General features: G+C 41.8%; 1 protein-coding gene across 2 annotated transcripts in view; it reads right to left on the bottom strand.

Annotated features, from left to right (window-relative positions):
* LOC123647636 (cyclic AMP-responsive element-binding protein 5-like) overlaps nt 1–16425 on the bottom strand; it is a 147082-nt gene that overhangs the window by 31596 nt on the left and 99061 nt on the right. The window contains exon 5 of one of the 2 annotated variants that reach the window (XM_045565249.1): nt 8596–8770. The exons of the other annotated variant lie outside the window; for it this stretch is intronic. Within the exon in view, the coding sequence (XP_045421205.1) occupies nt 8597–8770 (174 nt within the window). The 3' untranslated portion in view covers nt 8596. Of the gene's footprint in view, nt 1–8595; nt 8771–16425 lie in introns of those variants that run through there. 2 annotated transcript variants of the gene reach the window in all.

Below are 16425 nucleotides of genomic sequence, written 5' to 3'. Positions count from 1 at the left end.
ATAACAATTTATGCCCAATGAATGAGAAAGAATGTCGATTTTACTTGCTTTATGACTTAGGTGACGGTGGGCTGGTAACCAAAAATGTCTGTGCTTATTTTCAGAACTGATCCCATGACGGTTCATCAACCACCATTTGTTGAGTTCCCACAAGGTGACGACGGTGGGTTTTGTCTTTGGAGGATGTTAAGGGCTGGAAACCTTGACATATGTTCAGCCCTTGGGGACTCTGCCTTTACTCAGACTGAAACTTTGTAACCTACCAATTAGTGAACAGACCTTCCCCTGCCCCGAAGGATGTTGAAATCCACGGGGAACACCTGACAAAGATGTCAACCACAAAAACACTTGGTTGCAAAATTATTACTTCTTTTATTTATATGGAATAAAACATGAACTAGGAATATATTAATATTATAGATGTGAACTAGAGAATAGGCTAACTGCAAATATGTTGAGAAACAGTCTTTTGTTCCAATTTCTTACCTATCTTGTGCCTTAATTCCCTTATTTGTAAGACAGAAAATAATAGTACCTATGTCTTGAGAATGCAGTCAGACTTAAATGGTATTTAAGGCACATGCCTTATAGTTTAGCCACAAATAAGAGCAGAGAGCCAAGGTAGATAAGAGACAGGCAGTGGATGTTTATATTAGATCCAACGGGATAACTAGTAATAATATTAATTAACAAATTAATAATAGCTAACATTTACTGAGTATTTACTATGTGCCAGGTACTGTTCTAAAAGCTTTTAGAGTATTAACAAATTTAATGCTTACACGACCTCTTGGAGGAAAACACTGTTATTATCTCCATTTTATACAAAAGGAAACAGAGGCACAGAGAGGTTAAGCCATTTGCCAATGATGTATGCAATAACTTTTCCAGTAGATGTACTAAAAGACGGCAGAGGAAAACTACTAAAGTAAAATGAAACCACAGGTTATTAGTTTCAAATCATAAAGTAAGTCTTAGCAAACGTCAAAGAATTAAAATCATACCAAGGACCACTCTCTGATCACAACGGATTAAGCTAGAATCAATAACAGAAAGATATCTAGAAAATTCCCAAGTATTTGGAATTCAAACAATATGCTTCTACATAACCCATGGGTTAAAGATGAAATCACAGTGAAAATTGGAAAATACATTAATTAAATTATAAAATGTCAATCAAAATTTGTGAGATGCCGCTAAAGTTGTGCTTAAAAGGAAATGCATAGCTTTAAATGCGTATATTAGAAAGAGAGAATGGTCCAAAAATCAATGATCCATCTCAAGAAATTACAAAAGAGAAGGGCAAATTATACCCAGAGAAAGTAGAAATTATGAAAAGTAAAAGCAGAAATCAATGAAATGAGAAACAAATGTGCAATAAAGAAAACTGGCAAAGCCCAGGCTTGATTCTTTGAGAACACTACCAACATTGATCAACCCATAGCAAAACCAGTAAAGGGGAAAAAGAGAGAGGCCATGAATTATATCGGGAATAAAACAGAGGACATAGCTGCATATGCCACAGAAAACAAAAAGATAAACAGAATATTTTAAAAACTTGATGCTAATAAAGATTTCAGCATAGGACGGGGTCCATGTGCCTACTTAAAATAAGTTAAGAAACCATGGAGGCAACATATAGATTTTTTTCCCCAGTATTTTTGTAAATGACATTTTAAAGTACTTCACTTGAACTTCACATTCAATTACAGAGATTTATTAGTGAAAGGCCTAAACCTTCCTGTACATCAAAGTAGGGTATGGCCAATAGTTGTGTGGTTTGAAACCCAAACTGTATCCATATCTGCTTATTACAAACAAAGCATGGATGAGAAAAAGAAGGATGTGGGTACACTGAGTGTGATGTGGAAGGCTTGAAACTGACATGCACGTCTGCCTTCTTACCTCAGAATCCCTTCCTAATTTGTTACTTCCAGCAAATCAGTTACAAATTTTCAAGATTTGTTTGTAAACCTAACACTTCTGTGATAATTTCATATTTCCTTCACTAACCGTCCTCCTCTTTTCACTGACAGGAGCTTCCTTGAGCAGCTCCCAGATTCTGTCTCTATTAACCCTCCCTGTCTTCATCTAAATGGACTATGCTTCGACTCCATCCAGCAATCCCGGCTGTCTGCACCAGCTCCCATTCTTGTACATCTTCACATTCATTTCTGAGGCATCTGCATCACATGAACTGTCTCAGAGTATAATTTTAAATTATCATGTGCTCAACATAATTGCAGACACTATGCTATGTTGAAAAAAAAGTCTTTAAATGCATCTTATAAAAAATTGTTTTGTGTTTTGGTGGTAAAGTTCAGAGTTACTCTGAACATTTATCAGAAAGAAACGGGTAACTGTGAGATGATGGATATGCCAATTTGCTTCACTATAGTAACCATTTTACTATCTTTATGTATCATTCATAATATCATGTTATATATCTCAAATATACCCAATAAACATTTCTTAAAACACTTATTGGACTTCAATGAATATACTACAGTGGCATAATTTGATATCTCTAAATCTTAGTTTCCTTACCTGAAAAATGGAGCCAATCCTGCCATCTTGCAAGATGACTGTGAGAATTAAATCTGTGTAAATTAAGCTTCCAGCACAGTTACGGCACATGGTACATGCTTAATAAATGGTAGCTAATATTATAGGGGATAGGCATGGTTAAGCAGTGGTACTGGTTTTAGAAAAGAATAAACCAGGGTTAGTTAGATTCTGGGCTTCTCCACTTGTTGGTAGAGTGACCTTAGGCAAGTTACTTAACCACCCTAGACTTCAGTCTTCTCATCTGTAAAATGGGCATAAAATAGCTACTTTCTAGGGTTATGTGAGGATTAAGTGAAACTAAATAAGTTTGTGCACATGAATAATACTGATAGACAACATATAACACTCACAAGCAATTATTATACATTCAGCACCTGGTAAATGTTCAGTAAACAGTGGTAGATAACATTTGTAAAGGTACTAATACTACTAATGATGTTAATAATTTAAGACTGATTACTGGCTCTGGACTAGAATACTGGAGGTAAACCTTATTCATTGAGTGATTTCACAAGCTGGTCAGGTGAGCACAGTGCTGCCTTGTGAAGCTGTTAAATCCTAAAGCAAGGAACTTCAGGTCTGAGCTGGGTCAAGCCTGAAAACAGCGGGGACAGATTTCCCACCATTAGGAGAATCGCTGAGTTTTGGAGCTGGGAGGGAACTAGATGCTTGGCAGGCAGGCAGCAAAGACAACGTCCCAGAGAGCTGCACCTTGCGATAGAGTGGAAGGAAAGAAGCAAACAGACCAAACGTCCCTGAGATGGGATCAAGAAATACAGGTGCGATGTTGTATCGTCTCTGAAAAGTCCAGGTGTGTATTTGCACTGGTTTTTTTTTTAATTATTCTATGTCTTTGAAACAGAAAGAGGAAGCCAGAAAAACTCCCCTCTGTGTGCCTTATAGGCTCAAGATGCTTTTCAAGCATTGGCCTGCTGGTTTCTCAGCAGAGACAGGAAGGCAGCATGTTTTCCCTGCTACATAGATGGGGAAAGCAAGGCACTCTACGAGGAGTTACTCGAGACAATAAACACTTCAGCAGTCACAAAAAAGGCCTGGGGTCTCCCAGGGACCCGTTTACAGCTCTGGACTCAGAACCATGATTTGATCTGATGTGTTTCAATTAAGTCACAACATAGTTTTTTCTCATTCCCTCTTTGTAGATCAGAAACCTGAAAGACATACCCAGGCTCACTGAAGAGTCTTGGTAGGACAGAAGTTAACATGGCCCAATCAGGGAGAAAAAGAGGAGTGCTACAGAAACGTTGGCATGGGAGGGCAGAAAGAATATCTTTCCTAGGTAAGTCATGCTCGCCACACCAGTGGTCTGCCCGCCTTCCTTCTTTCCTCCTTTCCTTCCTTTCTTCCTTCCTCCTTCACTCCCTCCTTCCTTCCCTCCTTCCCCCTTCCCTAAAAAAATTGGTTTAACCATGGAAGAATGGGATATTTGTAGCCAATAGGGTAAAAACCTCCACTATTCAATCTATAAGTATGAGTGTTCCTGCACAAAGATGATGAGTTTGTTACCAAATCAGGCCCAGCCTTGCTTTCCTAGCAGGGCTGTCCTTACGTGACTATGCTGGACCTTATTTAAGGCGCAGGTGCACACAGGGTGGTCATGCTGTCTGCAAAGGGTCCCCCGTATTTCACTGCCTAATTCACCCGGGAATGGGAGGAATCTGAAATGGGAACTGCAGTACATAAGCCCTCTGGTAAGAAGTAAATTGCTAGGGAAGAGTAAATTTCTAAAAATAAATATTAATAAATAACCAAGGAGCAGTGACATGGAACTTCAGGGGTTTGAGAAGTCAGGCCCTACTCTTGGGTTCTAAGCTGGGTTGTGCCACTCAGTAGCCATGTGACCCTCGGGAGAGTCACTTCATCTCTCTGGGTCTCACTTTTCTGATCTCCAAAATGCCTCAGGGCTGTTGTGAGGAGTAAATGAATTAATTTATGTAGTCTTACTACATAAATATTCGTGATGATGATGATGATGATGAAGAAGAAGATGGTGTCTGAAAATTCAGGCTTTTTAAAGAAGCATAAGTGAAGGAAAGTAAGACAAATGAAAGAGGAACTGAAGAAGAAGAGAAGGAAATGTTGTCTGAGATTTCACCTGCTTGAAAATTCTCATATTTGGAGACAAGCGGGTGAGAAGGAGAACCTCCTTTCACCCGGACGCCAGCTGGAATTGTCGTCTTGCTGTAGGAATAGTTCTGTGAAAGGCCCCCAGTTACAGCAGGGGTTGCCTAATTGCTCCATAGCTTACAACAGTTTTCCCTTCAGCCTAAGTAAAAGGGTCCACCCAGCCCTTCCCCTCCACTGGGAGACGGCTGGGGGGGGGGGAGGACGCAGGGTGGGGCTGAGACACCGAGGCCAGAGCATCTATCGGCCCTTCCTAGAAGGCAGGGCCTCCCCATTCTACTTAATAAAGACTTCCTTGTCTTGCGGCATACAGAGTAATCTCTGAAGGACTGCACTCCAATTTGAACACGAGCCAAGAGCAGTGGGAAATTCTCTAGCAAATTGGAGAGGGAAACAACAATCTGAAGGGCAACTGGATCAAAGTGGCCTTTTTCTTTTCCTTCTGGAAATTCCTATTCCTAAGGCCTTGAGGCACTGTTGGTCTGGGACTCTTTTCACCCAATGTTGTCAGGATAATACTGTTCACAAAGTAGATACAGAGTCGCTTTTCCAGGGCTGTGGCGATAGGATCTGGGTCCTCAAAATGTAACTGAAAACCAACTCGTGTCAAAAGTAAGTATTGGAGTCCCACATTTGACCTGTCTGTCATTCTGACTCCTAAGTGTTTACACTTGGATTTGGGGGTTTTTTTTTAAATTTTAATTTCGGAATATTACAGGGGTTACAAACATTTTGGTTACATAATTTGCTTTTGTACAGATTGAGTCAAAGTTATAGGAGTATCCATCATCCAGATAATGTGCATTGTACCCATCCCCTCCTCCCCCTCCCACCTGCTTGACTGCCCTTGAATTTTACTACCGTATGTGCACATGAGTATTGATCTATTAGTTCCAATTTAGTAGTAGGTTCATGTGGTATTTGTTTTTCCATTCTTTTTTTTTAAATGGTGAAATTATCATTTATTTTTATTTTTTTATTCTTATTTCAGCATATTGTGGGGGTACAAAAGTTTAGGTTACGTATATTGCCCTTGCCCCCCACCCCCTGAGTCAGAGTTTCAAGCGAGTCCATCCCCTAGACAGTGCGCATCGCACTCATTATGTATGTATATACCCATCCCCTCCCCCACGCACATCTGCCCAACACCCCATCAATGTTATTCATAAATGTGCTCTTAGGTGATGATCAGTGAAACCAATTTGATGGTGAGTACATGTGGTGCTTATTTTTCCATTCTTGGGATACTTCACGTAGTAGAATGGGTTCCAACTCTTTCCAGGAAAATACAAGAGGTGCTATATCACCATTATTTCTTATAGCTGAGTAGTAGTCCATGGTATACATATACCACATTTTACTAATCCACTCATGTATTGATGAGCACTTGGGTTGTTTCCACATCTTTGCGATTGTGAATTGTGCGCTTGGTTTTTATGTCAAAAAAAGATGTTAACACAGCCTATGTAGCACCATTTAGGAGGGGGAGGAGGAGGAGGTGGAAGAGGAAGGGGAAGCAAACAAAATGAACCTCTCAGGGCTTTGACTCAGGATGGGAAGCCCACAGTATACTCAGGTTTTGTTGTTTTGCCAAGAAGTAAAAATAGGCACAGGAATTTCAAGCTTCTTTAGAACAGAAGAGGAGGCCGTCTCTACCCAGCACAGGCCTGAGCCCACTGAATGCTTTGAGAGTGCCATGAAAATGGAGAGCTCAAAAACCTACACAAATACCCCTTAGCCTTTGAGAAGTTATGCATGGGGAACTTAGTTCTTATCAAGTAGATTTTTAAAACACTGTCCTTCAGGAAATCTTATGGTACTTTCTGATGTGACTTAGTGACAGTATGACTTCAGTCATCATCTCCATGTAAGGCGCAGGTATGCATGGCAGGAAAGGACAGCAACTCTGTGGGAGCTGACATGGTGGCCAGAGCTCCCAGGGGTCTTATGGCTTGATCAAGTCATCTGGTCTCAGCATCCCTTCTGTCACTGGGGACAATTCCTTTTTCTCCTAAAATTTATTATGTTCAGGTATTTATAAAGGTTGAGGAAGGTTGGTTAGGAAGCATGGTCTTACCTTCTTTAAACAAGCTCTGAGTTCTCATTTCCTTAACAGTTGGCTATTTCCACATGCATCCTATTGTCCCTAACCATGGGACATTTTATGTCCTAAGTGGATTTTCCCACTCCTGTGTCCTCACATCTTACTATGTGCTGAACGCAATTCTAAATTATTACCTGTTCTAACTCTTTTCTATGAGGTTGGTACTATTACTATTATCCCATTTTACAGATGAGAAAACTTAGGCTGAGAGGTATAGCAACCTCCCACAATTACACAGCTAGCAAAAGCTGGAATTGGGACACAGACCATTTAGCTTGGAAAGCTATGCTCTTACCATTATGCTATCTTGCTGACCAAGTGAACAAAGTTGTAGTTGGTAAAATATACCAATGTTCATTTTGGAAGTACATGTTTCTCCATTTCCTTAAAAAACAAACAGAAAACCTTCCTATCCCTGAGGCCTGAGACACTGTTGGTCTGGGAGCTTCCCCCCGCCCCACCCCAAAGTTGTCAGGCTGATACTGTTCACCAAGTAGATGTAAATTTGCTTTTCCAGGGTTAGGGTGGCAGGAGCTGTGTTAGATGTCTACTGCTACATAAGAAATTACCTCAAAACTTAGTAGCTTAAAACAGTAAACATGCATTTTCTCAGATTCCCTGTATTAGGAATTCAGTAGTGGCTTAGCTGGGTGGTTCTGGCTCAAGGTCTCTCATGAGGTTGGGGTCGAATGGGGTTGCGTTCATCGGAAGGTTTGACTGGGGCTGGAGGATCTGCTTCCAAGATGAGTCCCTCCTACATTTGTTTTGGCAGGAGGCTTCAGTTCCTGGCCACATGGACCTCTCCATAGTGCTGCATAAGTGTCCTCATGGCATGACTCTGAGTTCCCCCAAACCTTACAAAACCCTTTTTCACAAACAAATGTTGGAGTCTCAAATTGAACCAATAATTCTCCACTGATAAAGTTTTAACTCCAGTTTTTAGTTAGGGTCTCCACATCCCTCTCTATTGGCCTGGTTCTAGAATTCCCATGTAAAATAAAACTTGGCTAAGTCTGTGAGATGATGTTACGGGTTAAATTCATGTGTTGAAGTTCTAAACTTCAGTACCCCAGAAGGTGACCTGGTTTGGAAATTAGTTACAATGAAGCCATACTGGAGGAGGGCTGGCTCCCAGTCTAGTATGAGTGGTGTCCTTATGACAGGGGGAGATTTGGACCCAGACACACACAGGGAGAACACCATCTAAACATGAAGGCAGAGGCTGGGTGATGCATCTACAAGCCAAGGGACACCAAAGATCACCGGCAAAATGCCAGAAGCCAGGACAGAGGCATGGAACAGACTCCTTCACAGCTCTCAGAAGGAACCAACCTTGCCAACACCTTGTTCTTGGACTTCCAGCCTACAGGAACGTGAGGCAACACATTTCTGTTGTCCTAAGTCACCTAGTCTATGATACTTTGTTACAGAAGCTCTGGGAAACTATTACAATACAGATGGCAAGAAAACAAACAAAAAAAAAACCTAGAGACTAAAGGACTCTACAGGACACGCAGGCAGGGTTACATTGCATACATGGATGACCACAGGGCTTTCCTCAAAACAGTACATTGTGCCTCTTTCCTGCCACCCACTTGAAAAAAAAAAAAAAAACCTTTGACCTTCAAAAAGCACATTCCCAAGTAAAACTGGCAAGTACTCAGAATAGACAGTCAAGGTTTGCTGATCTCACCCAAGAAAGAGGAAATTTTATTACATTTCATGACCACAAGGTTTTTCCTAAGCTCATTAAGCACATTTTTCCTGCAGAAGATCTTGTCTTCATGAGGCCACTGCCATCCCCGTCCTCCCGCCTCCGTCCTCGGACAGGATAAAAGGCGGGCGTGCGGGTGGAGATGAGAGGGGACTCTGGAGAGTTTCAACTCTGTTGTTTATTTTGAGACACACTTGTGCTTCGACTTGGGCCATCACAACCGTGGTCAAAGGACTCGGAATCTGAGGAACACAAACAAAGCTAACTGTGGCCAAGGGCCAGGGTAAAGTTTTCTTCTGCAGCGTCCAGGGAGGGCAATTTTGCATAGCCTTTTATATGATAATCACAGCTGCTTCATATGTATTGAACTTTGCAGCAAGAAGGAAAAATAAATAAATAAGGCTGACTAATGACTTGTTTCCCCAGAGGCGGCTTTTTATGGGATCATATGTTTTTTCAGCTTTTCAGTCGCAGTTTCCTGCTTGGACATTAGGAGCCCTTGACATTGGCTGTGGCTTCGTGCGCTCTGGACAGCAGCCCGAGCCGCCCCTGAGCAGCTGGATTGAGGTTCAGCTGGACCCCGGCACCTTCCCAGGTCACAGCCATGGAGAACCTGGTCCCCTTCGGTGAGCTGCATGCAGCAGCTTGTCTTTCAACACCTGCCAGGTCAAGTGCGATGCTTCTTATCTGGCGTGGGGAGGAAAACCAATGTCGGTTGGATGGGGAGTCCGTGACAAGCAGTCCGTAGGAATTCAAAAGCAAGAACAGCAAGTCTGAACTGCTTTCCTTCCTGTCGTAGTCACCACTGCTCCTTCCAGTGTCAGGGGAGACCTTTGGAATTGGACAGTCTTGAGTATAAATCCCTGCTCTGCCACTGGGTGACTAAGAACAAATAAATTAATTTCTGAGTTTCATTTCTTGTCAGTAAAATTGTAGGTGATAAAAAAAAAAAACCTGCCTCCTGGAGCTGTTGTGAGGCTAGGAGATAGTTTCGTAAGACACCTGGCACGTAGTAGGTGCTCAGTAAACTATAGCTAGTGATATCGTCAGGTGTCCCAAATATCCCATCCAGAAAAGCAACTTTGCTGGCAGATGAATGTACGGAAAGGTAAAGCAGAAGTGTGTTGAAGCCAAACATATCCTGAAGTTGGGTTGAGGAAACAAATGAACAAGCCAAAAGCGACAGTCCTCCACCTCTCTCTGTGCAGCTTTTGCTTGATTTCACGACTTTTGAGTGAGAGGAAGCTATTCTGGGATGCCTTCGGATTTGCTCCCCCGCTCAGAGGGCCATGGAGCAAGGGGATTGGATTGGGAAGGAGGGAGGGAGACATTTTTGTTCTTTATTTCCCACCTTGGACTGTGTGTCTAAGGGAACGAAAGGGTTGATCAAAATGCACCATCCTCTCACTCTTGGGTAATTGCACTTTAATTATACTTAGGCCAGTGGTTTTATCATATTAAATTTGGGGAGAAGTCACAAGATGAGTCATGGAAAATTTTTTGATAAAATTGTGGAAACTTGGGACATCTGTGATTTTCTTTCCCTTGCCTCACTCCTTCCCTACTTTCCTGGTCCACCCTTTTTTGCCTGCCAACAGGGTCCTTGGAAGGAGCCATGCAGGAAAGTCCTTCCTGCCCCCAGCTTCTCCTTCGGGGCATCTGGCACTGCCTGAGCAGTGCATCAGCTGAGCGCCATAGTCGGGGACTTCTCCCTTGTGTTCTGGGGTGGAAAGATTGGAGCCCAGCTCCTTCTGGGAGGCCAGCTGGTGCCTGGAACCTCCAGATGTACCCAGCACGCCACAGGAATATGCAACAGAGATCAGTCATGTGCTCCAGACCATAGCTGTAGAATTGTTCCTGTAGAAGGACCAGAATCCTGTTGCTTCTCCTCATAAATCACATTCCCCCACCTCCAAGTTTGTTGCCTGAGACGGACTTGGGTGTTTCCTCGGTTTTGGGGACTTATTGCAAAGTCATGTGACATTCTACCTTCTTACTACCTATCTGAGGTCCAGCCTTAAAGCGACAGGGTCAGAATAGCCCTAAAGTTGTGGAAGGCCCTAAAGAGATTCTGAAATAATGGTCAGAGGATGGCCAAAAACGGAAAAGAAATATCATATTCTTCTTTGAAAAGTGAAACACACCTATGCTGCAATGGCAAGCCTTTATTTAAAAACCTAAAACATTGCTTAAGGTAATAACAATTATAATCACGAGTGATTGTTTTTATAGCACATTAAAGCTTACAAACTGCTTTTACATCATTTGGAATTGAAATGCTAAGCACTCTTGATGGCATAGCATCCTCAAAAACTATCCTGCTGGCTGTTTTTCTTCATTGTGAAATATTCCCCTTGACAATTACAGAACAATAAAGGTGACAATCATAGCCTGTATCAGAAAGACCTACTCACTTGCAGACAGGTAGAAGTTATGGACTCCAAGTTGCAAGAAATCTTCAAAGTGGCTTGAAGTGTCAGTACGTTCCAAGAGAGTATGGGTGCAGCAAATGTCAACATAGCTCTGACTTGAACTAAACACAACAAGTTTTCCATTTAGGAAGTATTTTCTATGTGCAAGGCAATGTGCTGGACCCTTACATGTAATTATGCCTAAATCTCACTACAACTTTGCAAGGTAGATGAAAACGGAGGCTCGGATAAGTGACACGGTAAGGCCACGTAGACAGTAAATCTGAATATCTCAAGCTCTCTCCATTACAGTGGTGCAAAGAAGGTTCCATGGGATCTTGGCTTCAAGGGATAATATTAAATAAAATGTGAACATATTTGACAAGAGATTTTTAGACCAGCAGCATCAGTGCCACCTGGGAACTTGCCACATGCCAAACTTACTGTATCTGTCTAGGGTGGGGATATAGAATTTGTATTTTTAGCAAGGTTCCAGGTAATGCTGGTAATTCTGATGTGGCATATTTCTCAGGGGTAGTGTTCCAAAGAAGGCATGTTGGTAAGCACTGAGACAGAAGTAGTTGTGCGGCACTGGCCTTTGGACATTCAATTCCAGGAACAAAATGAACAACAGGAGGATAGGCTCTTACTGGGGGCAGAGAGTTGGTCCTTCAACCTTCACTTAGGAAGGGGTGATAGAAATTGTGGTTGTGATGGACCCAAACTAGGTCCTGGAAGTCAGAAAAACCCATTTAGGCATGCCTCACTGCAACTAATCAGATTTTCACAAAAAAAAGGCCAGGGTAAATGTCATATCTCAGCTCTAATTCCCTGATGAGCTACCCTCCTCTGATACATGGTGGAAAAGTCAAGATTCTGTTGACCACCCTTGGTTTAATATTTCACAGTTTACCCACTCTGGATAAGGGGTGTAGAGTACATCATGTCCAGATGTTATGCACCTGTTGTCACAGGAGTAATAAAAGATGGAGGAATTAAATACCACAAGTACAGAATGAAGGGCCGCACTGGATCTGTAACATTTGTGACAAAAAAAAAAAGAAAGAAAGAAAGAAAAGAAAAGAAAAATGAATGAACTGTGTAGTTGAGAGGTTTTGCTCCAAGCTGATTTGGGCTGTGCATGGACCAGTATCCTCTCCTGGACCTCCTCTCCCAGAAGGACCAGGATTAGCAGTCAGGCAGCACCTCTTTTGTGCACAGCTGGCCTTGGAACTTCTTAGCGCGGCCAGTCCATGTAGCCACACAGTCTCATTTTTCCAGTCAGGTCAAACTTGCCTAAACCATGAACTCTGCTTTGAGGGTAGATCTGCCCAAAGCAAGGGTTTATTTTTCTTTCCCAGCAAGGTTCTGCAGCAACCAAAACTCTGGTGATCCTAAATACCCAGACACCATAAGAGAAGCATGTTTTTCCAGGAAGTTTCTCAAATGCCAAAGATGGCAAAGTGAGATGGTATGAGCAGGATCAACAGTTTTGAGGATAAGTAACTGAGGAATATAAGAATGTGTGCTAAAGATGTTAAGGTTTCATTTCGATTTGTCCCACGGGGACTTCTATTGCTCTGAACAAGTTATCCTTGAACATTTTTTTCTGACCTGGAAGTCGGCCTAACTAACATCTGCCAAACCTTTCTAAAAATAAATATTGGGTGAACTGAATTACCTGGGTTGTGAAGGGAAACTTTTGGGAAGCCCTCAGACTTTTGATTTATATAATAATCACCTGTAACAACAGAAAGATTATCTGCTGCTTGGTATGGATCATAGACGCTAAACCCATCTCTGAGTTTGGACTAGAGCCTTTGGAAGGCTTTAGTCTCTGGGCCTACTGCACTGATGAAAGGGATTTCTGAGTCACAACTTCCACCTAAAATCCAGGAAAAATTATGAGCATAGAGTACTTGCCTAATTTCCCATCCCAGATTTGGCACTGAAATTTCAGCAGCTGCTGATCCTTGGGTAGACATACGTACAGCGAAGGGAAAGAGAATAAGAATTATTGAGAACCACTGCATACAGGCTACAGTACTTTATCTATGAGTTTTATTTTATCATTGACAACATAGTATGAGATAAGTAATTATTATCGCCGTTGTATGGATAAAAGACTGAGGCTAATAATGTTAGTTTACTTAACCAAGACCTATTATTGATACCTACCACTCTCCCTACCATGCACATGCGCACACACACATACACACACACACACACACACACACACACACACAATACTGGGTTAGGAAGTTTTTAGCTTAGCTCTTTTGTATTATGGCACAAAACATTTGTCACACTTTATTATAAGTGCCCGTGTCCCGAGTGATACGTTATTGTATTCCAATGAGAAGACATACAAATGGCCAACAGGTGTACAAAAAAAATTCTCAACATCACTAATCACCAGGGAAATGCAAATAAAAATCACAACGAGACACCATCTCACCCCAGTTAGAATGGCCATTATCAAAAAGACAAAAATTAACAAATTCTGGCAAGGATGTGAAGAAAATGGAACTCTTATACATTGTTGGTGGGAATGTAAATTAGTACAGCCATTACAGAAAATAGTATGAAGATTTCTCAAAAAGCTAAAAATAGAACTACCCCAAGAGTCAGCAATCCCACTACTGAGTATTTATCCAAAGGAAAGGAAATCAGTATAATAAAGAAATACCGGGCCCCCCATGTTTATTGCTGGATTATTCACAATAGCCAAGATATGGTATCAACCTAAATGTCCACAAATAAATAGATAAAGAAAATGTGGTATATATGCACAATGGAATACTATTTAACCATAAAAAGAATGAAATCCTGTCATTTGCAGCAACATGGTTGGAACCTCCAGGTTCCATAATGACCTCCAGGTCATTATGTTAAGTTAAATAAGCCAGGCACAGAAAGACAAATATCGCACGTTCTTACTCATATGTGGCAGCTAAAAAAGTTGGTCTCACGGAGGTAGAGAGTAGGATGATAGTTACCAGAGCCTGGGAAGGCACTCGGGGATGAAGAAAGGTTGTATAATGGATACAAACATACAATTAGGTAGAAGGAATAAGTTCTAGTGCTCAATAGCACAGTAGGGTGACTATAGTTAACAACAATATATTGTATATTTCAAAATATAATAGCTAGAAGATTTGAAATGTTCCCAAAACAAAGAAATGATAAATGTTCAAGGTGATGGACATCCTAACTCTCCCGGCTTGATCATCACACATTCTATACATGTATCAGTATATTACATGTACCCCATTAATATGTACAAATATTATGTATTAATTTAAAAATTAAGTAAAAAAGAAAACACATACACAAAAAAACTTTGTTCTAATTCAAAGCCTCTTGCTTTCAATTCAAGATTCTTTACCTAGTATGGCTATTAACCAATAATTGTGTTATGGGGCATTTTTCATCCTTGGTAATCCCAGCTCCTTCACAAATTAGCAAATTTTGTGAAAAGAAAATGGATACTGGAACTGCTTAAGAGATGTCTTATCTCAGAGGTAGAAAGCATTTTAATTCTCCTTGTCTCAGATAAACTAGGTAATGTAATCCTGTGAGGTAAGGACATTCATCCACTCATTCATGCTCATTTGTTCACTCCTTCCAATAATTCCTCATGTGACTTCTTCCACATGTGAGGCAATGGTGCTGAGAATGACAGATGGGGACAGGCAGAGCCCTGTGATAAGTGCTGGGGGGCAGATTCAGCAAATACCAAAACACAAGGTAGGAAGTTAGATGTGCCATAAGAAGTGCTGAGAAAGCATCGTGGGAGTCAGGGAAGGCCAAGATGGCACCAAGTGAGAGGGGACAGAGAAGGTTTCATGGAGGTGGCATGTGACATGGGCTTTCATGAATGGGTTAGATTTGGTCAAAGGTTGCGAGGAGCAGACCTTGCAGGAGAACTGTATGTGCAAGCACAGCAAGGCAGTAAAGCCACAGATAGGTTTAGAGAAAGGTGGCTTATTCCATTTTCTGGGAGCAGAAAAGACATGGGAGACAAATGGGAAAGGAAACTGGAAAATTAAGCTGAGGTCAGATCATAAAGAATACTAAACTGAGTAGCCACAGCCATTGCTATTTCTACTGTACACACGATCCCAGAAGTGCTTACGACCCATCAAGAAAGCCACACTTGGCGGGGCCTGGTGGCTCAAGCCTGTAATCCTAGCACTTGGGAGGCCGAGGCGGGCGGATTGTGTGAGCTCAGGAGTTCGAGACCAGCCTGAGCAAGAGCGAGACCCCGTCTCTACTAAAAATAGAAAGAAACTATATGGACAGCTAAAAATATATATATAGGAAAAATTAGCCAGGCATGGTGGCGCCTGGCTGTAGTCCCAGCTACTCGAGAGGCTGAGGCAGGAGGATCGCTTGAGCCCAGGAGTTTGAGGTTGCTGTGAGCTAGGCTGACGCCATGGCACTCTAGCCCGGGCAACAGAGTGAGACTCTGTCTCAAAAAAAAAAAAAAGAAAGCCACACTTGCCCCCATATCACTAGCAGTTCCCCGACTAGAATGTAGCCTTGGCACCTGGCCCACCTGGCACTGCACCTGGGACATATTAAGCTGTCAATAAACGTTTATTTGATTGAATTGGGAGGACATAATGGAAAGATTCCCAGGGGTGGATGCTGGGGGTAGAGGGAGCGTGCATGGCAAAGGTTCCTTTAAGATACAACATTTAAACATACAATACTGACCACAGTGATTAATCTTTATCTTACTGCCAAAACTCTTATGACACCCCAAAATACTGGTGTGGCAACATCCAGAATCCCAAGGCTGTTCCCTAAGAGACCCAGAGCAGTGCTCTCCTAAGCACGCTCTCCTCAAGGCAGGCATTCAAGTAGACATTACTAGAACCTAACATAAGCTCCAAATATATCTTCACTTAACAAACGTTCATGTGCTCTAGGAAGGCAGCAGTCACTAGGTCCAGGCGTGGAAGGAGGTGTCTCACATCAAGTAGACATCACTCATAGAACACTAGGGATGAGATGGTTCCCGTGCCTGGTTTGGAACTGGGGTTAACACATTTTGGTGAGCAGGGCAGTTGTGGTGGATCACATGCCTTTGGTGGCATTGAAAAATGCATTATGAAGAGCAAGCTGCCTTTTATTCATAGGTTTCAGGGCCATCCATACTGTCCCCAGAATCCCCAGGTAAGACTGGAAGCTCTATAGAAGCCTTAGGGAGGACTACTTTTTTTTTTTTTTTAATTTTTTAGATCTTTGCAGTGACTTGGAATGGAAGGGCTTTTTAAAGACCAGGATATAGTGGTTGCAGTGAAGATGTTTTCATGTATTTGTGGAGGTCAAGCATGGCTTTATGTTTTGCAAAGCTTCCACTGGACATTTTTTAAAAAGGAAATTATAGTAAAACACACATGAGAAAAAAAGAAGAAAGAAAGAAAAGAGAGAGAGAGAGAAAAAGAAAGAAAGAAAGAAAGAAAGAAAGAAAGAAA

This window comes from Lemur catta, chromosome 11, assembly GCF_020740605.2.
Source record: "Lemur catta isolate mLemCat1 chromosome 11, mLemCat1.pri, whole genome shotgun sequence".
Taxonomy (NCBI): Eukaryota; Metazoa; Chordata; class Mammalia; order Primates; family Lemuridae; genus Lemur; species Lemur catta.
This window is presented reverse-complemented; position numbering and strand designations above follow the sequence as displayed.